Consider the following 21,443-nt stretch of genomic DNA (forward strand, 5'->3'; position numbering starts at 1 on the left):
AAGCATACCTTGAATGAGAAAGGTGCGAAACTTGCAAAAAACGTGACTGGTTTTTAGGGCGTTTTTGCAAATCGATTCCCCAAAATGCGCACAAAACGGTTTGAATGAAGCTTGAAATCCAACGCATTTATGATTAAATCAAAAACGCCTTAGGAAAGGGTAGATTCGAACCTCCAAACCATGGCAAATGGCACAAATGCATGATTCAGAAAAAAAAACGTTGAAGAAGACAAATGGCGAAAATCAGTTTGATAGATGCGTAGAACAAGGGTTTGAATCCTTCAAAGTTGCAGAAAATCTGCATTTGGAAGGAATCCCTATCCTTCCTCCAAAAAATTCGAACCCAAATCAATTTGCAAAGGCATGGGAGAAATTTCGGGTTTTAGAAATGAAACAAGAAGTTTTCAAAATGTTCATATTTTTGCCTCTAAGGCAAGTTTCGGGTTTTAGAAAAGGAAATACAAGTTAAATTACTTGTAGTAGGGAAATAGAATTCCCTTTACAAGTGATTTTACTTAAAACATGTAAAGGGATTTTAAAATCCCATTTACAAGTTCTATTTAAAAATAAAAAATAACTTTAAGTCATAAAAACATGTAAATTGGTTTTAAAAACCCATTTACAAGTTTTACAAAACACTTAAAAGTCATTCTACTAGTAAAGGGGGTTTTAAAACCCTTTTTACCAGTTTCCAAAAACTTGTAATTGGAGAAAAATTCCCCTACAAGACCAAAAAGCTTCAAGGGGGTTTTGAAAAACAAATTACCAGTTACTGGTAATTATCGAAAAATGTAATGTCCCCACCTTTTTAGCATCTCAGTGGAGTTCTTAGCCTTTACATTCTTCGAAGGCTAAGTGGAGAAATAAGGAGAAATTGATTAAATTAATTTCTTATTAAGTCATTAAATAAAATAAAATAAAAAAAGGTGACTTTATATTTAATTAATTTAATTAAAAGTGACTTAAGTGATTTATTTAAATATTTTAATGTTATTATAAAGTTATAAAGTAACTTTATAATAATAAAGTCACTTTAATATTATAATGTGTGAATATGTCTTTAATCCCACATTGGTCAAGAAAGTGTTCGAGCTCTCATAAGAAAGAATAAAAAGGGACTTAAGAGCTCATTTTATATCATCCATCCAGAGAATTGATATTTGTTTGTTATGAACTTGGGAGAAGAAGCTAAGGGTTTCTGATTCAGTCAGCCATTGGAGAGCGACAATTCTTCAGTGTTGCAACCATTTGAGGTGGTGAAATATCCACTGAATTTGGCATTTCAGGAGAGCTTCATTCTGGAGTTCTATTTGGGCTTTAAAAAGAAGGGAAGACATCTAGGGTATGCAGATTTTCGAATATATATCAATTGCAAACCTACAGTTTCATTTGGCAGCCATTAAAAATCAGAATTGAAGCAATCATTTCAAGATACAATTGCTGCTACAGTACCCGCGCTACAGTAGACGCTACAATAACCGCGCTACAGTAGATGCTACAGTACTCGCGCTATAGTAATCCGTGAATAGTGAAACGCTACAGTGGCATGAATAGTGACGTGCTACAGTACTAAGAAATCAGGCATTTAATTGGCAAATTATTCGTAGCTACAGAAGGAACGTGTTTAATTGGCAGTCCATTGAAGAGTGGAGACCATCATTTGCAGCAAGCATTTTACATATCAGGTTCTCTAATTTTGCTGTCATAAGTTTTGGAAATTACATGTTATACCTTTGTAACTATTTGGTGTGAGAATAACTAATAAAAACTTCATTATGCTGCTGCCACATAATTTCTAGTTTGCATGCCAAGTGTTTGATGATTTGTCAAGCAGCTGTAGTTGTTATTTTTAGTTACTTATACGCATCAAAATCAATTGGCATATCATTTCTATGACATTGTTAGTCAATCTTTCATGGTTAGAGGCATTCAAAACATTAATTGCAGTGTACAAGACCCAAACAATACAAACAAAAAACTCATAACAGCAAGTACAGACTTTGCAAGACAAGTGTTTGACAAAATTCCCAAGGGTAGAAATCAATGATTTAAGGGCAAAGTTAGTAAGGGTTCTTACAAAAAATTCCCCTACATTGAAGCAAAAACATAGCAAACGGACTCGAAACGCGACGAAATTTGAAACGTAGCTTGGGGATGGATCAACAATCGATCCAGTCCAAGGATGGGGCGAATTTCTGCCTCGGGAAGAGTGCCATGGAGTAAAATTTTTCATTTTTAATAAAAATTTCCATGTGATAGTCCAATTTTTGAAATCAAAAATTGAGGACAACACTAACCCTTTCCTTTTGCTCTTTATTGCATAATTCGAGAATCACAGCAGACCAGTTTGTTGCAAATCATAAGTCCCCTTGTGTTTCCAGCAAAAACACATCAAACCACTGAGTAGTCCCGCAGTCTAGACCTAACAATCAAAACCTTGAGGTCGTCCCCTTTGATCAAACCAAAAACAGCATTAGGGACTTCCTTATCTCAAGAGAGGATAGGACACTCAGCTGGTTATTCTATTCTACGTTGGCCGTATGGAGTTTGCAGCAATGCGATTTCAGACACGTCAACAAGCTCCAAACTGAAAGAATTGTACATTTTGGTACTGACGAGATACATCCCTTCACTCTCGTGCTTCTTCAAGGTGATTACTAATTATATTTATAACAAACCGTTGTATACCAATCACGCCCTTTCATTGGTATGCAATTCGCTTAGTCTTCTTTACTAAATCGATTCCCTTAATTGATATTAGTAATGCTCTTCTATCATCGACATAGGTTGTTGATTTCTGGGCAATATCGATGTCAACCAGGTTAGTCATTCTCTGTAACCACTAATTCCTTTCGTAATCCACAATTATAAAATCGCTCTTTTAATGACTAACGTAGACGCTCTCTCTTAATCAATAGTCTTCTCTATCATCAGCGGTGTAAAACAATTATATCAGTTGGTTATCGAACTCCATGTGGAACTACATTGCTGAGGTGGCAACTATTTAAGTTAGTGCCAACCATGGTCTTTTGACTTTATCCTCTTAATCGACGCCTATAATTTTACTTGAATATAGTATCAATCATAATTACTAAGATAAACAATCAAATAAATCAAAGATAATAGTTTGACTGCTGAGTTAAGTCTTCATCGGTTCTAGATATCTTATTGTTTGATGTAGTTTTAGGGGACCAAAACTGACACTATTCTGACATTCTGACATCCCCCGATTTGTTGTCTGCTGAAGGCAGGGACTTAGGGAAAAATTACCTTTAATGTTCCATAATATATTTCGGTGGTGAACAATTAACAATCTAAAGCATTGTTTTCAAGCTGGTGGGCCCAGGATGTGCAGTGGACTGAATATTAATACTTTATTTCAGATCTGATTATTGGTTGCAGTATTTATAATATTATTTTTGCAATAATGTATTCTTATAATATTTATATTGTTATTTTTGTCAATAATAATATTGTAAAATTTATTTGATTATATATATTTTATATTTTAATTGTATTATTATTTATTATTAAATTCTTTTTTCAAAGTGGGGACATTACATGGGCCCACAACGAACTTGAGATGTTCGAGAGGGACCCTGGACGAGCCCAGAGGGGAATCAGCTTGGGATCCGGACCCAAACTGAATCCATACAAGTACAGAGGGTTTGTAGAGGTACCTAGTAAAATAGATTAGAGTCCAACAATTGAGACCAACCATTTATGCAAAAATTAATTAGAGTTCTAGTATTAACACAACTTATTGCAGAACACTCCAAGAACACAAAGTATTGAAGAATATCAACAATAACTTTAGATTTGCCTTCTACGAATAACTCAATAATTTTAAGACTGCAAGATGAACATCATGACATAGAATTCAAGCTTTAGTAGAGTTGTTTGTATGGACCCCAATTTATTCTTTGTAAATGATAAACAGCTGGACATCAAAATTTCAAATAATGGCTATAATTCCTCTTTGCTCAAGATGATAAGAACTCGCCCATAAAAGTTAAGTTTAGAAATTCCAAAAGTTTGGGATGGATTGAAGCAACGAACTATTATTTGGTAGATACTTTCCCCTATATCTTGCATGTTATTAAAGGTGATGGTTTAATTTTTATGGTAACATAGACCTGTAAAGCAAGTGTTAGCATTTACACCAGCCAACACTTCTTGAACAAGCATTTAGGTTCCTTAAATAATAGATGCTTCATTTTCATCCATAGGCTCAACACATAATGTAGGAAGCTTAAGAAAGGTGTGTAAGTAACATGATCACATCTGTAGAAAAGTTTAGCATGCTCAATTGTATCCACGGAAAAACTTCCCATTGATTTTTGACAAAATTGTTTGAGTCGTCTTTAGGCTCAGACCCTATAGAAATCTTAAGGTTAATTTTCTTCAGCATATAGACTTGAACTGATGATAAATGTGGAGACAAATGGCTACCAATATATTCTATTGCTGAGTGTAATGAGATATTTGTTTGCTACTATGACAAGCTTAAAGACTGCAATATGCTACGGAAGATCGTAGAAGTATCTATAACAGTAATCACAATTAGTAGTCAATGTAAATGTTGGTATTTCTTGCTGAAGACCGGTGAGAGGGAAGCAGGTTCCACTATGTAAAATTAATGCTTGAACAAAAACACATTCTCAGATTCTTATTGCTTTCTTTAGCAATTCAGTTACCATATAACTTTCTGGAATGAAAATTACATTTACCTTAGAGCGCCCATTATTGGATATTGGGTGCCTACTTTGTAAAGCAGACGGAATGAGTAGCAATTTGAAAAAGATGCTGCAAATTCCATTCTCTTCTCTCTTCCTATAGTCTTCAATTCAAAAAGTGTGATATTCAAAGTTAATTGTCATACAATATCACATTTTGTTCAAAAGAAAAGAATGGTATGGAAATCTTACATATTTGATTGTAATATGAAAGATGCCATCAGCATTGAATCTTAAAGACAAAAGTGGTATGAAATAAAAAGCTGAAAAAAACACTGCATTTAAATTTAATTGGGTTTTGTTGTGACCATTTCACACATCGCCCCATCGCAAATGGGGACCCCCTCTTTTTTTGCTTGTTTTTGTTCGTTTTCGCTTTCGTTTTTAGGGTTTTGTTAGTCCGTTAGTTGTCTGGATTTAGGGCTAAGCCTTAGGGTTTTAAATTTTGCCTTTTCAAGCCAAAATCCAGTCGCTTTTGAGAGCTTTTTGAGCTTCTTTCCTAGAAGCAAATTTTTGAATGCAATGAATTCGCCAAAATGGTCTAATTTTCAATTGGAATGTTCATGCAGAGCTTAAACTTGTCTAAAGGATGACCGTCAATGTGAATTTTTGTCTGATTGAATATTTTGACCAAATTTTGACTTTTTGAAGTTTGATCCTGGGCATTGGAATTGATTTGTTTTCGCCTCGTGAAGTGTTAAAATGTGAAAAATCTTGTTATTTTGGCCTGTAGGAGCAAAATCGCTCCTGTCCCTCAGTGAAGGACGGGAGCTCAATTTCAAATATCTCATTGTCCTTGCAGAGCCCAGACAAATTTTACGTTTGAAGTGATGAAGAACGACGAGATCTTTTCATTGAATATAAATTGAAGATTTTCATGAGCACAGAAAGGTCTCCAGAAGGAAAATCGCTCCTGTCCCTCAGTGAAGGACCGGAGCTACAATTCAAATTTCGCCATGCCCATGCAAGATTTTGATAGCTCAGCAACTGGAGGACGTCCGAAGGAAGATACTTTGCCAAATGAATATAATTTGAGATGCAAAAAATGAAGGAAAATGACCTATATTGACCAAATCGCTCCTGTCCCTCTCCAAGGGACCAGGGCGAGGTACCTTGTAGCTCTCGTCCCTCTCCCAGGGACCAGAGCGATTCCCTCCATTTTGCAAAAACCAGACAAGGGTCAAGACAAGTTTACGTTCAAAAACGAAGGAGAACATGGGATGAACGCATTGAATATAAATTGAAGATTTTTGAACGTCCATAACAGTGCTAAATGCCTAGTTCGCTCCTGTCCCTCAGGAAGGGACCAGAGCGATTTTTGATATAATTGCTCTTCTTGCAAAGTTACAAATGATGTCAAGGCATGAACGAATGGAGGGAAGAAGGACGAGTCCGTTGAATATAAACTTAGAGCATGGCAAAGTAAGATGAAAGCCACAGGGGAAAAATCGCTCCTGTCCCTCTCCAAGGGACCAGGGCGATACAAGGGTGAAGATACGTCCCTCTCAAGTTCAAGGTCGTCCCTCCAAGGTTCAAGACCGATCCAAGCCAGGACAAAAGGTGGCGAGGACATTTCAAGGCATTTCCACCAGGCGCAAACGTTACAAAGGTCATCACATGGAAGGATTTGTACTCTAAAGACCTAGATCGCTCCTGTCCTTTGGTAAGGGACCAGAGCGATATCTACATAATGGCGTAGATTTCAAAAGGCGAACAAAGTTTCGAGCAACCAAGAAGGTCGAAAGGACGTCATTTCACGCAATGAAGTTGATTGCAAGTTGGTACAAACAAGAACAAGCATATAATGATGAACTTCGCTCCTGTCCCTCAGGAAGGGACCAGGGCGATGTTAGATGCATTGCCCATTTTATGCAAAATTTACGTAAGGACAAAACATTGCAATGTTCTGGAGGGTCCATGGTATGACAACAAGGTGATAAACAAGAGAGTTGAACGTCCAAACATCGCCAAATGGTGTAAAGGCCCCACATCGCTCCTGTCCTTTGGACAAGGACCAGGGCGATCCTATCAAAAGCGCTCATATTCCTCCAAAATCGAAACAAGGCGAGGTTAAGCAAGACAAAGGAAGGCGTTTGGAAAACATCACAATGAAGGATCGAAGGTCAAAATGCATGTTGAACGTGAAAAAAATCAAGATCGCTCCTGTCCTTTGGACAAGGACCAAGGCGATGCTATTAAAACACTCCCGTCCCTTCAAAGATCAAAGCGAAGCAAGGTTAGGTAAGGTGAAGGACGACGTTTGAAGGACATTACCATGAAGATCGAAGTACAAAGTTGACAAGGCCAAGGAAAACATGTGGATCGCTCCTGTCCCTCTTCAAGGGACAAGGGCGATGATCCTTATAACATCGAAAGTACCTTGCAAAAGCAAGTGGAAATAAGCGCAAAGGACACAAGCAATGATATTTCGAAGGTCAAAGAACGCAAGGTGAATGCGAGATGGACATGAAAACAAGAAGATCGCTCCAGTCCTTTGGACAAGGACCAGGGCGATATGCACTTAAAGGACACCCATATGCGCACACAAGGCGATCAAATTCGAAGGACCATCAAGGTGATCGATTTTTAACGTGGAGATGAAGGAGTTGGACGTAAGAAATGCAAGAATCATGCCAAAGATAGTGAATCGCTCCTGTCCCTCTCCAAGGGACCAGAGCGATGAGGTACGTCCCTTTGTTTTCCAATTTTGGCGCCAAACAAACAAATTTAAATTTCCTTAAATGCTAAATCGATTAAAAAATTGAAAATCCATTTTTATTTAGCATTTAATATGGCGTTATCTTTTATTAATTATATTTTGCCTTTATTAAAAATCGAAATTCTCATTTAAAAAAAAAAACGCAAGGCATTTATAATTAATTATTTAATTAATATAAAAATCGGTTTGAAGCGCCCAATTAGGCAAGTCGGCCTTGTTATTTTATTGCAAATCATTTAAAAATGGTTTTATTTGTCAAAGTCGGCCTAAGAGGTGAAAGGGTATGAGCGCTATTTATAAGGGGAGTGAAACGTTCATTTTTACATAATCATTTTTACCTTCCTTCATGCGAATCAAGAAGAGGCGAATATAGTGCGAAGTGTGTTCAAAGGTGGTGCGATTTCAAACCAAAGGTGGCGCTAGTATCATCTTGTGTAGAGTGCGAATTGCGTTGAAGGCCAAAGGTGGTGCGAATTTCATTCATCCAAGGGTGGCGCGCTTAGCTATCAAAGGTGGTGCGATTCCAAACCAAAGGTGGTGCGAATTTGAAGATCACGCCTAAGGCGAATTTGCTAAAGACTTGGAGATTTATTTGTGCGAATTTGAAGATCCATTTGAGACCACGTCCAAGGCGATAAGTGAAGATCACATTCTATCCAGAGGTGGCGAAGTATATTTTGAGGGAACCATATTGAAGATTATCTTATACCTCAAATTTTGCCTAGGCGAATTTTGTTTTTGCATTCTAGAGTTAGCTCTCTATCGAGGTATGGCGATTTAATTATTATTGTTTTATTCATTCATCGTCATATTTCAATTTTTGAAATTTTGATTCTTGAATTTCTCTCAGCTCAATCGTTGTATTTTAGGAAATGATAACTCTAGGGACTTATCATGAGGTTTCCTAAAATCTATCTCTCTTATCTACGTTATTTGTTTCAAAAATCTATTTCTTATAGTGAAATGTTGTGTAGGTATGGCGACCCCAAAGGCGGGAGCATCCACCAGTCGCTCGGCCCTCATGAAAGAAGATCAGAAGACCGAAGAAGTGGAGACTAAGATCGTGTCCAAGTGGAGCAACATTGGAGATACAAGCTTGGGGAACTTTAGCACGAAGAAGTTCCGAGAGGTCCCTTACATCGGCAAGCCATCACCTGTCGCCCGGAGAATAATAGAAAGTGGCATCATTAAGGCGGCCGGTTTTCCTCCAGCTATTCAGTGCCACGAGTTGATGATCGAGTGTGCCCGTCATTACAATCCACAGTCCAGGACAATTGTGTCCAATGAGGGAAACATTTTGGCGTACCTTTCAGAGGAGGCCATAAGTGAAGCCTTTCATCTTCCAGAGCACAGGGACATGATATACAAGAGCATTGAAGGAGCCAGATCAGTGTACGATGATGATCCAGATGCTTGCCTAAGCATAATCAACAAGAACTGGCTACTTAAGAGTCGTCCCCGTCTGAGCAAAGTACCGAACACACCACACAGGATTGATTTCCAAGAGGAGTACAGAGATTTGATCACCATGCTCAACAGAGTTACAGGAGCACCTCATGCCTTCTATTTTGAGAAATGGATGTTTTACTTCATCCAGGTGATTGTTCAAGGAAAGGGTACAATACATTGGGCTAGGATAATTAGCCATTGCTTAGACGTACAGTTGAGAAGACTCAGGGCCACTAAGTCCTTCCACATGAGTTCATATGTCATCTATGCCTTAATCAGGAGCGTTGAGTACGCAGGACTACCTCACAGAGGAGTGATTGGAAGAGGACCCGGCGAGGTCAGAGTTTGTGAATCCTATACCTACTTGCATCATCCACCAGGGAAGAACTACAAGTTAATCAATGATACTTTCACGATGAACATCACCAGGACGTTGCAAGGAGGGATTCACAACAGATTATCTCAGGATGCCCAGGAGTTAATCAAGAGGTACGGTGCTTGGTTCATTCAGTTTCCTAAGTTCACTTACATTAGAGTGTATGGATGTCCTTTACCTCCATACATGTTGCCAAGATACCCGACAGACAGGATTGTGTTACTTGAAGTAACAAGGCAGTTGGCAGCATATGTGAAGGCATTCAGACACAGACATCAGAATGGAGTTCAGGTACCTATTATTTTGGGTAATTCGGTTGAGGTATGTCCCAGTGTCTCAGCCATGGATGATGCAGAGAGGGAGTTAGCCTTGTATCCTTTTTCATCTTTTGCTTGGAGGAATAGTTTTGATCCTCATGGACATTTAGAGGAGACAGTCGGTAGAAGATTTAGACATGAGTACCAGATTGAAGATTTTATGATGAATCTCCTAGATGATCTCGAAGTGAAACGTAAGATACATTCTAGATTGCCTCTGGATTTCATCAGGAAATGTAAGATTTACAGAGTAGCCGACCAAGCTCAGGACAACGGCAGGCACATCCAATCTTCATATGATAGAGAAAGCAAGACAATAAGTTTGAATTGGAATGAGCCCGAGGCCGTGGATTTAGATGGATTGATGGCACCAGTCTTGTCTTGTACTCGCAGATGGGTAGATGTTCAGCACCAGAAGTTGAGAGAACAAGGCATAGCCATGTCTTTTACTTTGGAAGAGAAACCAGCCGAAGGTGGAGCCAGCGTTAGTGAAGGCAATCCTAATCCTAGGAATTCAGGTGAAGGTAACCTTCGATGTGCCAGTGAGGGCAATCTCCATTCGAGAGGTTCAAAGAGAAAGGAAAGATCAGAAAAGAAAGAACCTTCCAAGAAAAAGCAAGGTGCCAACAAAGATCAGACACCAGGTATTTCTTCCAGGCCAGAAGATAAAACAGTTCGAGTGGAAGAATCCATGGAATCGATGGTACAGAATGACAGGCAGGAGGGAGAACAGGCACAGCATGTTTCATCCGATGGATCTCTCCAAGACTATGATTTAGAAGAAGATAATGAAGTAACATCTCCTCCCAGACAAGAAGAAGTAGTGCACAAAGAAATTCAAGTTCAAGAGACAAGATCAAATATCCCAGATTGGTTGAAGGAAAGATTGACTAAGGTGATCGTAATTGAGGACGAAGACAGTGCAATCGATCTAGAGAGCCTTGTTGGACGTTCACATATGACAACAGAGAAGAAGAAGGCTACAAAGATGTCCAAGATGATTCGAGATGAGACTGGATCTAGAAAACTGCAGGTAGCTACACCGGCAGCAGACAAATATGAGGGTGAGATCCTAGCGGAGGACTATGATATACAGACTATTGAGTTAGGACCATCCACAGCAGAGCAGACTTTAGATGATGCCACCGACACATTTGAGGCATTGAAGGACAAGTTCAGAGAAGAAGTAGAAAAGAATAGAAAGCTTGAGAAAGAGGTCGGTGCATGGAGAACATATTTCAGTCACATCAATGAACCTACCTGGGACACAGCTCTTCTAGATGCATTTGATCAGGTTATCCACTTAGAAGAGAGTATCAAGAATCTTCCCGAGATTCCAAGCACAGAAATCGAAGGAATTGTGACAAAATTCATTGCATATGCTAAAAAAGAAAATTGGAAGGGGAATAAGATTCTAGATGAAAGGTTGTTACAGATGACATGACATCTTAATTCTCATTGGCTGATACCTCCTAGATTTTTGTGCCAAATTTAATATTTGGCTATGTATTTAATATTGTTCAGTAAAAAGGAGGTCATTTGTAACAAACCCTAATTAGGGTTTAGGTGTCATGATCTTGTCCATTGATTTACTTTCAATCTGGACCTTTCATTGTAACTGGGGATGCTATTTATACCCCCATTTTTCATTTCATTTATATCAGAATAGTCAATAGAGAAATAGAGAATAGAGTTGTAAGCAATTTTTATGTTGTAGCAAGATTGAGTCTTGAAGAGAGAAGTTCAAGCAATTGTTGTATATGATGACTTGGAAATCAATAAAATATTGAAGTTATGGTGTTTTGTTGCAAGTTCCTTGAGTTATCTTCATGGTTGTTGGATGTACTTGAATCACGCTCAATCAAAGTAGTTTGTTAATTAGAAAGACTAAGTGTGAGATTTGATATTTGGTAGGATTCGCAATCCAAACCACTAGCTTCTTGCTGATTGTAAGAACGCCTTGCGTGGTCGACTGGAAAACACCTTGAGTCCTTAACCTTCAAGCATTTTCGTATCTAGGATATGTACCTTCGTAGTAGTGTCCTTGATCTTTGATGCATTGAACATCATTATTACCTTAGAAGATCGCACTAATTTCAGTTGAGTTGTTATCTTATGGCAAAATTGAAATTGGTTGAGTCTTGCCAAATCTCATTCATGCTAAGTCGTTCATAGGGTTAGACTAGATTAGACCTCTCAAACCCTGTCCTTTTTCCTTTTTTTTGAAAGTTCCTTTTAGATTAGTAAAACCTTCGAACTATTGAATCCGTAAGACGCCTTGAAGGAAACAGCAAATCACATCATACCACTAAAAAAGCTTGTCCACACGTGGAGACCCCACTAAAAGAACCTTGGAGTCCACCTAACTGATCCTTTTTGCAGATCTTCAGCAGTTAGAGACTATTTTCTCAAGAGAGGATAAGATGCCTAATGGTATTTTATTCTGTGTATGATTGTGTACAAAATACACGTCAACAGAATTGGCGCTAGAAGGAGGGCCTCTTTAGTTTCAAAGTTCGAAGTCCGAAGATTTTGAAAAGATATTGCAAACATGATCATGAAGTGCGATGGTGTTGCCAGATGAAGGACGGAATCAAGTGGTGCAACCCAATTTGCAAGTAGGCAATACCCAAGAAGACATCATTTCCCAATTGAATCAAGTAGCTTGGAACGCAAGGAGAAGCCAGGTCGAATATAACAGAGTCAGAATCATCTTAGAGCAAGAGGAAGATATAGCCGAAGAACATCAAAGGGTCATAGCTAGGAATCTTCGCAATCAGAGGAATCCACAATAATCCTTGCAAGACTTCACGCTGGATCGCATTGGTTCTTTCTCGCCCGAGAAACATCAAAGATTGTTGAGGTCCACACCAGGCATCAAGGATCTAAGTGAACTTCAGTTTACTTCCAAAGCAAAGCGAGTTAAAAGAGAGGACACTCCCAAAGAGTTCGAACTAAGATTGGAAGGATCTCCTGAGTCATCACGAGTTCTCCAAGAACAAGTCCAAGCGGCGATCCAATTTAGTATCCAAGCAATTTCACAAACAAAGAGCCAAGCTAGTTCATCAAGTTCAGTTTCAAGAAATACAATGGCTCATCGTGCTCCACCACCACCTCCTCCTCCTCATGTACTCAATGGTGCGACATGGCTAGTCAACAATCCATCACCGTTGGAATTTGCAGTTTATCATGATATGCCGAAGAATCCAGAACACTTTTGTTCCAAGTTCAATGTTAGTGATTTCCATCGCACAGCAGAAGATCACATCAAGATGTTCGAGGACCTTCTTCGTAACAGACAAATTGAATATGGAGATGTGGCATGTAGGCTTTTTCCCTACTCATTGGGAGAAGAGGCATACTTTTGGTTTATTCATTTGCCTACAGGGTCCATCAGGACTTGGGACGCGATGAAAGACGCATTCATTGCAAAGTTTGGCATCCCAACTACACCAGCAGAGTTATACAGACAGTTTGTTGAGGTTCGAAGGAGAGAACATGAACCTATTACCTCCTTCAATGACAGATTTCACCGAGCATACACAATGCTACGTCCTCCTTATCTTATTGCAGATCCAAGGGAAATTTACTATGGAGCCTTAGATCATCTCACAGCCATGTTCGTAAGGACACATCCAACTCCGAATGATCTAAATGCGGCATATACAAGAGCCATTGAAGTAAGTAAGCACATGGGACAAAACATCACTGGACCACTACTACACATGGGATCCGTCGCAGCACCTAACCAGATGCAGGCAGTTGGCACGGCTTTGGCCAACCAAACTCCAGTCATGAATCCAATTCCGCAAGCGACATATCCCAACGTACAGCCGGCGAATCAGTTGGTCCTCCACCCAGGAGCTCCAATTTCTCAAGCCCCACCCGCTCAACCTGTGTACCTGCAAAATGCTACAAATTCGTCAAGGACACAAGAAGAGAAAGATGAAATGAAAGAGCTGATTGAGCAAGTCAAGAAGTTATCAACTGAGGTCACCCATTTGAGGAACCAGAATAATCAACTCCAGAGCATGCAGAGGGCCAACCACGGCCAACACGCGAACAACCAGAATTTCCAAGGCAATAATAATCAAGGATTCAGAAACAATTATCAAGGAAATAACAATCAAGGTTTCCAAAGAAGACCATGGAATACAGCTCCAAACAATGGAAATGTGGTGACGCCTTTGGACAATCCACCAAATGCGCAAAGTCAAGAGAACCCCTCTTCGGGCAAAGTGTTTTTAGCCGAAGCAGCCTTGTCTAGTTGGTGCAGACTCCACAACACGAACCAACATTCCGAGTTGCAGTGTCCTGAGTTCAAGATTGCGGCCGACATTTTCCAACAAGAGATGCGTACTACCAATCCGCCTGAAAATCCTCCCACCACAGGGTACGAAATTGTTCCAACCACGCAGTATGGTCAAGCTATGATCGTTGAAACCTGCAGATATTCACAAGAAGAAATTAGTCAAGAACAAAATGGGAGATTTCCTCCAGAATCGGCCAATGGACCGATGTTACCACCAGGATCTCAGTTTCCGCCAGCATCTGCAAATGGACCTGTAGAAGATTCAGAATACTATTTCCCACCATTGAACGACAGTGTTTTAGTAGAAGGAATCAAGGAAGTATTCCACCAAGCGTCAGGAGGTGCAAACCAAAGAGTTTATCACAGGAATCAGAGAAATCCCGAACCATTAACAACATCGATTCCTCCAAACAATTTTTCAACTCCGCCAGATCCTCAAGCCAGCAACGTCCCTGAATATCCACAAAACACTCAAGAATACAGACAAAGAAGAAATATTTCACCTCCTGCGGGAAATGAAATGAAAAGATTGGCCGCCTTGGTGTTAGATGAACTCAAGAAAGTCAAAGTAAGTTTACCACTCTACGAGTTGCTCAAAGTGTCTGAAATTAAAGAGACAGTGATCAGTAGTTTGAATGAACCTAGTGCAACGAGGTCAAATGTTCAAGCCACTATCAATGTGACTCAAGAGGAAGCCGATTCTCAAGAACAACCCGGGCAAAATGAGTGCATGGTTCAAACTATAACCTTCCCAGCTAAAAAGGAAGATATGTTAGAAGGAAAAGTATTACTCAAAAGAGGCGAAACCAAGAAAACTCAGCCTATAGTCAAAGAGAACCTCACTACTAACTTGGTTCTTCCCGAAAAGGAGGTTGCAATCAAGAAAGATGTGGTTAAAAAAGGAAAATCTGCAAACCAAGCCAGTCACTCGAAAGAGGAGAGCCTAGCGAAGGAAGATTACTCGAAGATTAATCAAGTTAAACATCAAGAACCAAGTGAAGAAAATTCAGTGCCTTCTCAAGGAAAGGACGAACCGGCCCCGTTCCTACTATCAGTCAGAATATTTGGAAAATTATTACACAATTGCCTTTATGATTCCGGAGCCTCAAGCAATGTCATGCCCTTAGCCGTTTGTCAAAGACTGGGAATAACTCCCGCACCTACCAAGAGAAAAGTCACTCAGCTTGACAAGACAGAAGTTCCAGTCATGGGAGAATTGAACAACATTCACATGCAATTGGCCGCAGATCCAAGGATCCAGAATTTTATAGATATATCAGTAGTGGATATTCCAGATTCATATGGAATGCTCCTGAGTCGAGATTGGTCCCGAAAATTGAATGGATATGTATCGACCGATTTCGCACACATGTGGCTACCATGGAGAGGAGTCCCGAACCAGATTAAAATTGATAGCACCCCAAGGTTGAGATTGATGATAACTGAATATGGAGAAGACAACGAAGTTCTATTTTTAGAATCCGACCTAGGAACATATAAACCAAAAGTAGAGGAGATCTTGATGATACAAGATATACAAGATGAAAATACCCAACAAGAGGTCATAGAGTCAACTGAGATCGTCATTGAAAGCGATCAAGGATCCGACCAAGAAGACGAAGGGATGTTTGAAAACTTCAGAAGGTTTGTACAAAGAAACATCCAGCAAAGTGTACAACTTGGCAATAGAGCATCTGTTCGAGAGTTGCTCCTTCCGAATTGGTGTAGAATTCACAATGCCGTCCACTCGGAATTATCTTGTGCTTTATGCCAGACCGCACTGGAACAAGTATACAAAAGGGTCCCACAGACACCAACTATAGAAGAAATTCAGGATTCAGAGAATGAGAGCTCTACAGACACCGAGAGTTTGGTGGAAGATGAAGTTTCATCCGATACAACAAATGAAAGTCATGAAAGTCCAGAAGCAAACAATCAAGAAAGTCAAATATGGACATTAAGATTCGACGGATCTAAGTCCAAACAAGGATCCGGAGCCGGATATGAATTAATTGGTCCTAAGGGAGAAACATACTTTGCCGCTCACAGATTGCAGTTCCCTTGCACCAACAACGTAGCGGAATATGAATCTTTGGTTCATGGATTACTGCTAGCCATCCAAAAGGGGGCAAAGATACTGCAAGTATATGGAGACTCAGAAATCGCAGTAAGGCAAATCAGGAAGCAATATGTTTGCCATGACAAAAGGCTAACTAAGTATAGGAATCGAGTCTGGGATTTAACTGAAAGTTTCGAAGCTTTCAATATCAATTCAATTTATAGACATCAGAATCAAGTGGCCAATTCACTTGCACAGGCTGCGAGCTCATTGATTCCATTAGCGATGGAAGGGTTAAAGAAGTTTACCATCGAGTTAATATCAGTTCCTTCAGTCCCAGATAACATCACCAATTTCCAGGTTTTCGAAGACGACAAGCACATTCTAGACTTCCTAACCAGCACAGACGTCTTCTTAACACAGATCATAGATGAAGATGAAGTGGGTGAAGCCGAGTTCGATGCCGAAGGAGTCCTGAACTTAAAAACAAACACTATTCCGAAAGGAATGGTCGAATTAGAAAGGATTTTTGATCCTGACAAGTTGAAAGAAAAGAAGAATCACAGTGTAGAAGGCAATATGTGTGACGTGATCAATCTAGGTGACGAGACACAAGTTAAAAATGTTTTCATTGGAAAGTCCTGCACAGCGACTGAAAAGGATGGAATCCTGAAGAACATGAAGGACTTCCCAGATGTCATCGCATGGAGCTATGAAGATCTCAAGACCTACGACACTGCGGTTATCACTCACACAATCCCGTTGAAACCAGGAAGCAAGCCATTCAGGCAAAGACAAAGACCCGTCAATCCTTTGTTAGAACCGCTGATATACCAAGAAGTGAAAAAGTTACTCACAGCTAAAATCATCTTCCCAGTAAGACATTCGACGTGGGTCGCCAACCTGGTGCCGGTTAGAAAGAAAAATGGAGAGATCAGATTGTGTGTTGATTTCAGAAATCTCAACAGAGCATCAGAGAAAGATAACTATCCGCTTCCATCATTAGATGAAGTACTGCAGATCGTCAATGGATCACAAATGATGTCCTTCCTAGACGGATATTCAGGATACAATCAAGTCCTAGTCGAACCTGAAGATCGAATAAAGACTGCTTTCACCACCAAATGGGGAACATTTGCCTATAAGAGAATGCCTTTTGGACTCATAAACGCCGGGGCCACATTCCAGAGAGCTATGGATATCGCTTTCAGAGATTTAATTGGTAAAAGCATTATTATATATATGGATGATATCACAGTTTTCTCTAGGCAGAGAGGAGATCATGTGGAAGATTTGAGAAGAGTTTTCCAAAGATGTAGAAGATACGGTGTCTCCCTTAATCCGAAGAAATGCATATTTGGAGTCACAGAAGGAAAGCTTTTAGGACATGTCATTTCAGAGAAAGGAATATCTATTGATCCTGAAAGGGTGAAGGCCATATCTACTATCAATTTGCCAGCAAGCAAGAAAGAGCTCAAATCATTTTTCGGCAAAATCAACTTCGTCCGAAAATTCATTACCGGATTTGCCGAGATTGTCAGGCCATTGAATGAAATGTTAAAGAAAGATGCAAAGGTCGAGTGGACTCCACAAGCCAGAAGAGCATTTGAAGAAATAAAGACCGCAATTATGGAGGCGCCAGTCTTGATTAGTCCTGATTATCTCAAACCATTTTATTTATATTCCTTCGCCTCCGAATACACTTGTGCCGCCATTCTCACCCAAAGAAGTGAAGAGAGGGATGAAAATCCCATTGCTTTCATGAGCACCCCGTTGAAAGACGCAGAATTAAGATATCCAAATGTTGAAAAGCAAGCATACGCATTAGTAAAGGCAGTTAAAAAATTCAGACATTACCTCCTGAGAGCCAAGATTTATGCAATAGTGCCTGATGCGGCAGTCAAGACTCTTCTCATGCAAAATGAATTAGGAGAGAGAAGAGGAAAGTGGGTCGCCATTATCCAAGAATTTGATATTGAGATACAACCCATGAAACTTGTCCGAGGACAAGCTTTGGCACAGACATTAGCGATAGATGGGCCAGGATTAGTCCAACAAATTTATGAATTAGAAGATGTCACACCTGATGAATGGTACAAAGACATTGTGACATATTTGCTTAATCACAGATGTCCTGCTCAGATGACACCTACACAAAAGAGAGCATTAAGGTTAAAGTGTCAACATTACGTGCTTCAAGGATCTGTTCTATACCGGAAAAATTATGAAGGAGTATACCTGAGGTGTGTTGGCAAAGACGAAGCAAAGCAGATAATTGAACATTTCCATTCCAAGTTTGGAACCGGACATGGAGCCAACCTCGCCACAGCTCACCAGATCCTAAGAGCAGGATATTACTGGCCTACGCTTTTTAAAGATACGTTCAATCACATTAAGACTTGCCACACATGCCAAGTCGCAGCTATAAGAGAGAGAAATCCTGCCATGCCACTGAATCCCGTGATCGAAGCCAGACCATTTGCGAAATGGGGAATGGACTTTATTGGTGTCATCAACCCCGCATCCTCAGCACAACACAAGTACATCATTACAGCTACTGATTATTGTACCAGATGGTCAGAGGCACAGGCACTTAAGGTTTGTTCTACTGAAGTTGTAATCAAGTTTCTAGAGGAGAACATAATCACAAGGTTTGGATGCCCTTATGCGTTGGTTTGCGACAATGGATCGGCATTCACATCATTGAGATTCTCAAATTGGGCTTTTGAGTACGGGATAACCCTCAAGTTTTCATCAAATTATTATCCTCAGGGTAATGGATTAGCAGAATCTACAAACAAAAATTTGCTCAGCGTAATCAAGAAATTATTAGAGAGAAGTCCAAGAGAATGGCACACCCAGCTGAGATTTGCTTTATGGGCAGACAGAATCAGAACAAAGAACGCATTAGGCATTTCGCCTTATTTCCTAGTCTATGGCCAAGACCCAGTCTTCCCCATGCAACTCAGGATTCCAACCTTGAGATTCATTCAGGAGTACATGGAAGACACTGATGCAGTGCAGGCCAGGTTGACACAGTTGATGAATTTAGAAGAGAAACGAGATCAAGCACTAGAGACCTTTGCTAAACATCAAGGAGTGGTGAAGAGATGGTTTGATCGACAAGCAAGAGTCAAGGCGTTCCGAATTTCGGATCTCGTCCTGTATTGGGACCAAGCTCATGAGAAAAGAGGAGAACATGATAAGTTTGATAAGCTTTGGAAAGGTCCTTATCAAATTTCAGAGATATTGGGAGAAAATGCATTTAGGTTGCAGACTTTAACTGGAGAGGACATTCCGTTGCCTGTCAATGGGAGATATCTCAAACACTATTTCCAATCCTAAAATGCCAAGGCCTTCCCTTGTACATAGCTAGTTTAGTTTGCTTTCGTCGTTTTCCGTTTGTTTGTTTTTCTCGCGTTGGTTTGCCTTTTGTTTTTTTCTTAGTTTAGGTGCTTTTGCTTTTAGGTTAGTTGTTTTGTCCTGAGGGGTATCCATTTGGCATTGGGTGATTTTGTTATATTACGCTCTGACTTCCTGCTAGATTGTTGGATGCATTTGGAAAATCATGAGGTCTTTTGGAATTACTAAGGGAGTTTCTTTTAATGAAGCTTTGAGTCAGGACATATTTGCATTGAAGTAGATTAGCTTATTGAACTCACGTATTTTTGTCCTTCAGTTATTATATTTTCACACACTTATAATCTCCGAGTCATTATGGTTTACAGGCGAAGCTGTGATCAGTGAAAAATCTAAAGTCTAGCTTCAGCGCCACCGCAACCCTCAAACCCTAGTGAGTTTCGTTACTCACAAGCCAAAGAATTGACAGAACTGAAAAGCAGTATCAAAAGAAAAGTTGAAAAGATGAGAAAAAATCAAAATGAGCTAAAAGGAAATATCAAATTGGCTAAAGGGAATATGCGAGTAACTCCATCGGGGCTATAGACGCCTGACTGGCAATGGAGCAATGTTCGTGAGCTTGCGGCGATAACCTCGTCGGGACTATGGACGTCTGACTGGCAGCGAGGCTCTATCCAGGATGCTTTTGGAGTTTAGACGAACCATGTAGCTTATCACAGGGGAACCTGAAGATCATGATTGTCTTGTTGAGGGGAATTAACGCATTTGCACACACATGGGTAACTGTGGATTTGATACTTTGTCTCAATATGATGGTCTCTTCTTGTAAGTGTTTCTTAACTCCTGGTTTTGTTGAGGGAGGTTTTCTGAGTCTTCCTTTAGAAGGATTGATTCCCAAATGTTTTGCAACATTTCTCAGTGGTGTCGCCAGATGTTGTGACCATTTCACACATCGCCCCATCGCAAATGGGGACCCCCTCTTTTTTTGCTTGTTTTTGTTCGTTTTCGCTTTCGTTTTTAGGGTTTTGTTAGTCCGTTAGTTGTCTGGATTTAGGGCTAAGCCTTAGGGTTTTAAATTTTGCCTTTTCAAGCCAAAATCCAGTCGCTTTTGAGAGCTTTTTGAGCTTCTTTCCTAGAAGCAAATTTTTGAATGCAATGAATTCGCCAAAATGGTCTAATTTTCAATTGGAATGTTCATGCAGAGCTTAAACTTGTCTAAAGGATGACCGTCAATGTGAATTTTTGTCTGATTGAATATTTTGACCAAATTTTGACTTTTTGAAGTTTGATCCTGGGCATTGGAATTGATTTGTTTTCGCCTCGTGAAGTGTTAAAATGTGAAAAATCTTGTTATTTTGGCCTGTAGGAGCAAAATCGCTCCTGTCCCTCAGTGAAGGACGGGAGCTCAATTTCAAATATCTCATTGTCCTTGCAGAGCCCAGACAAATTTTACGTTTGAAGTGATGAAGAACGACGAGATCTTTTCATTGAATATAAATTGAAGATTTTCATGAGCACAGAAAGGTCTCCAGAAGGAAAATCGCTCCTGTCCCTCAGTGAAGGACCGGAGCTACAATTCAAATTTCGCCATGCCCATGCAAGATTTTGATAGCTCAGCAACTGGAGGACGTCCGAAGGAAGATACTTTGCCAAATGAATATAATTTGAGATGCAAAAAATGAAGGAAAATGACCTATATTGACCAAATCGCTCCTGTCCCTCTCCAAGGGACCAGGGCGAGGTACCTTGTAGCTCTCGTCCCTCTCCCAGGGACCAGAGCGATTCCCTCCATTTTGCAAAAACCAGACAAGGGTCAAGACAAGTTTACGTTCAAAAACGAAGGAGAACATGGGATGAACGCATTGAATATAAATTGAAGATTTTTGAACGTCCATAACAGTGCTAAATGCCTAGTTCGCTCCTGTCCCTCAGGAAGGGACCAGAGCGATTTTTGATATAATTGCTCTTCTTGCAAAGTTACAAATGATGTCAAGGCATGAACGAATGGAGGGAAGAAGGACGAGTCCGTTGAATATAAACTTAGAGCATGGCAAAGTAAGATGAAAGCCACAGGGGAAAAATCGCTCCTGTCCCTCTCCAAGGGACCAGGGCGAT

General features: G+C 40.0%; 1 protein-coding gene across 2 annotated transcripts in view; it reads right to left on the bottom strand.

The window, feature by feature from the left end:
* LOC131077167 (adenylate kinase 5, chloroplastic) overlaps positions 1-21,443 on the bottom strand; it is a 317,818-nt gene that overhangs the window by 67,109 nt on the left and 229,266 nt on the right. Inside the window, exon 16 of one of the 2 annotated variants that reach the window (XM_058014606.2) lies at positions 4,731-4,840. The exons of the other annotated variant lie outside the window; for it this stretch is intronic. Within the exon in view, the coding sequence (XP_057870589.2) occupies positions 4,731-4,840 (110 nt within the window). The remainder of the gene's footprint in view (positions 1-4,730; positions 4,841-21,443) is intronic. 2 annotated transcript variants of the gene reach the window in all.

The sequence above is a fragment of the Cryptomeria japonica genome, chromosome 9 (assembly GCF_030272615.1).
Source record: "Cryptomeria japonica chromosome 9, Sugi_1.0, whole genome shotgun sequence".
Taxonomy (NCBI): Eukaryota; Viridiplantae; Streptophyta; class Pinopsida; order Cupressales; family Cupressaceae; genus Cryptomeria; species Cryptomeria japonica.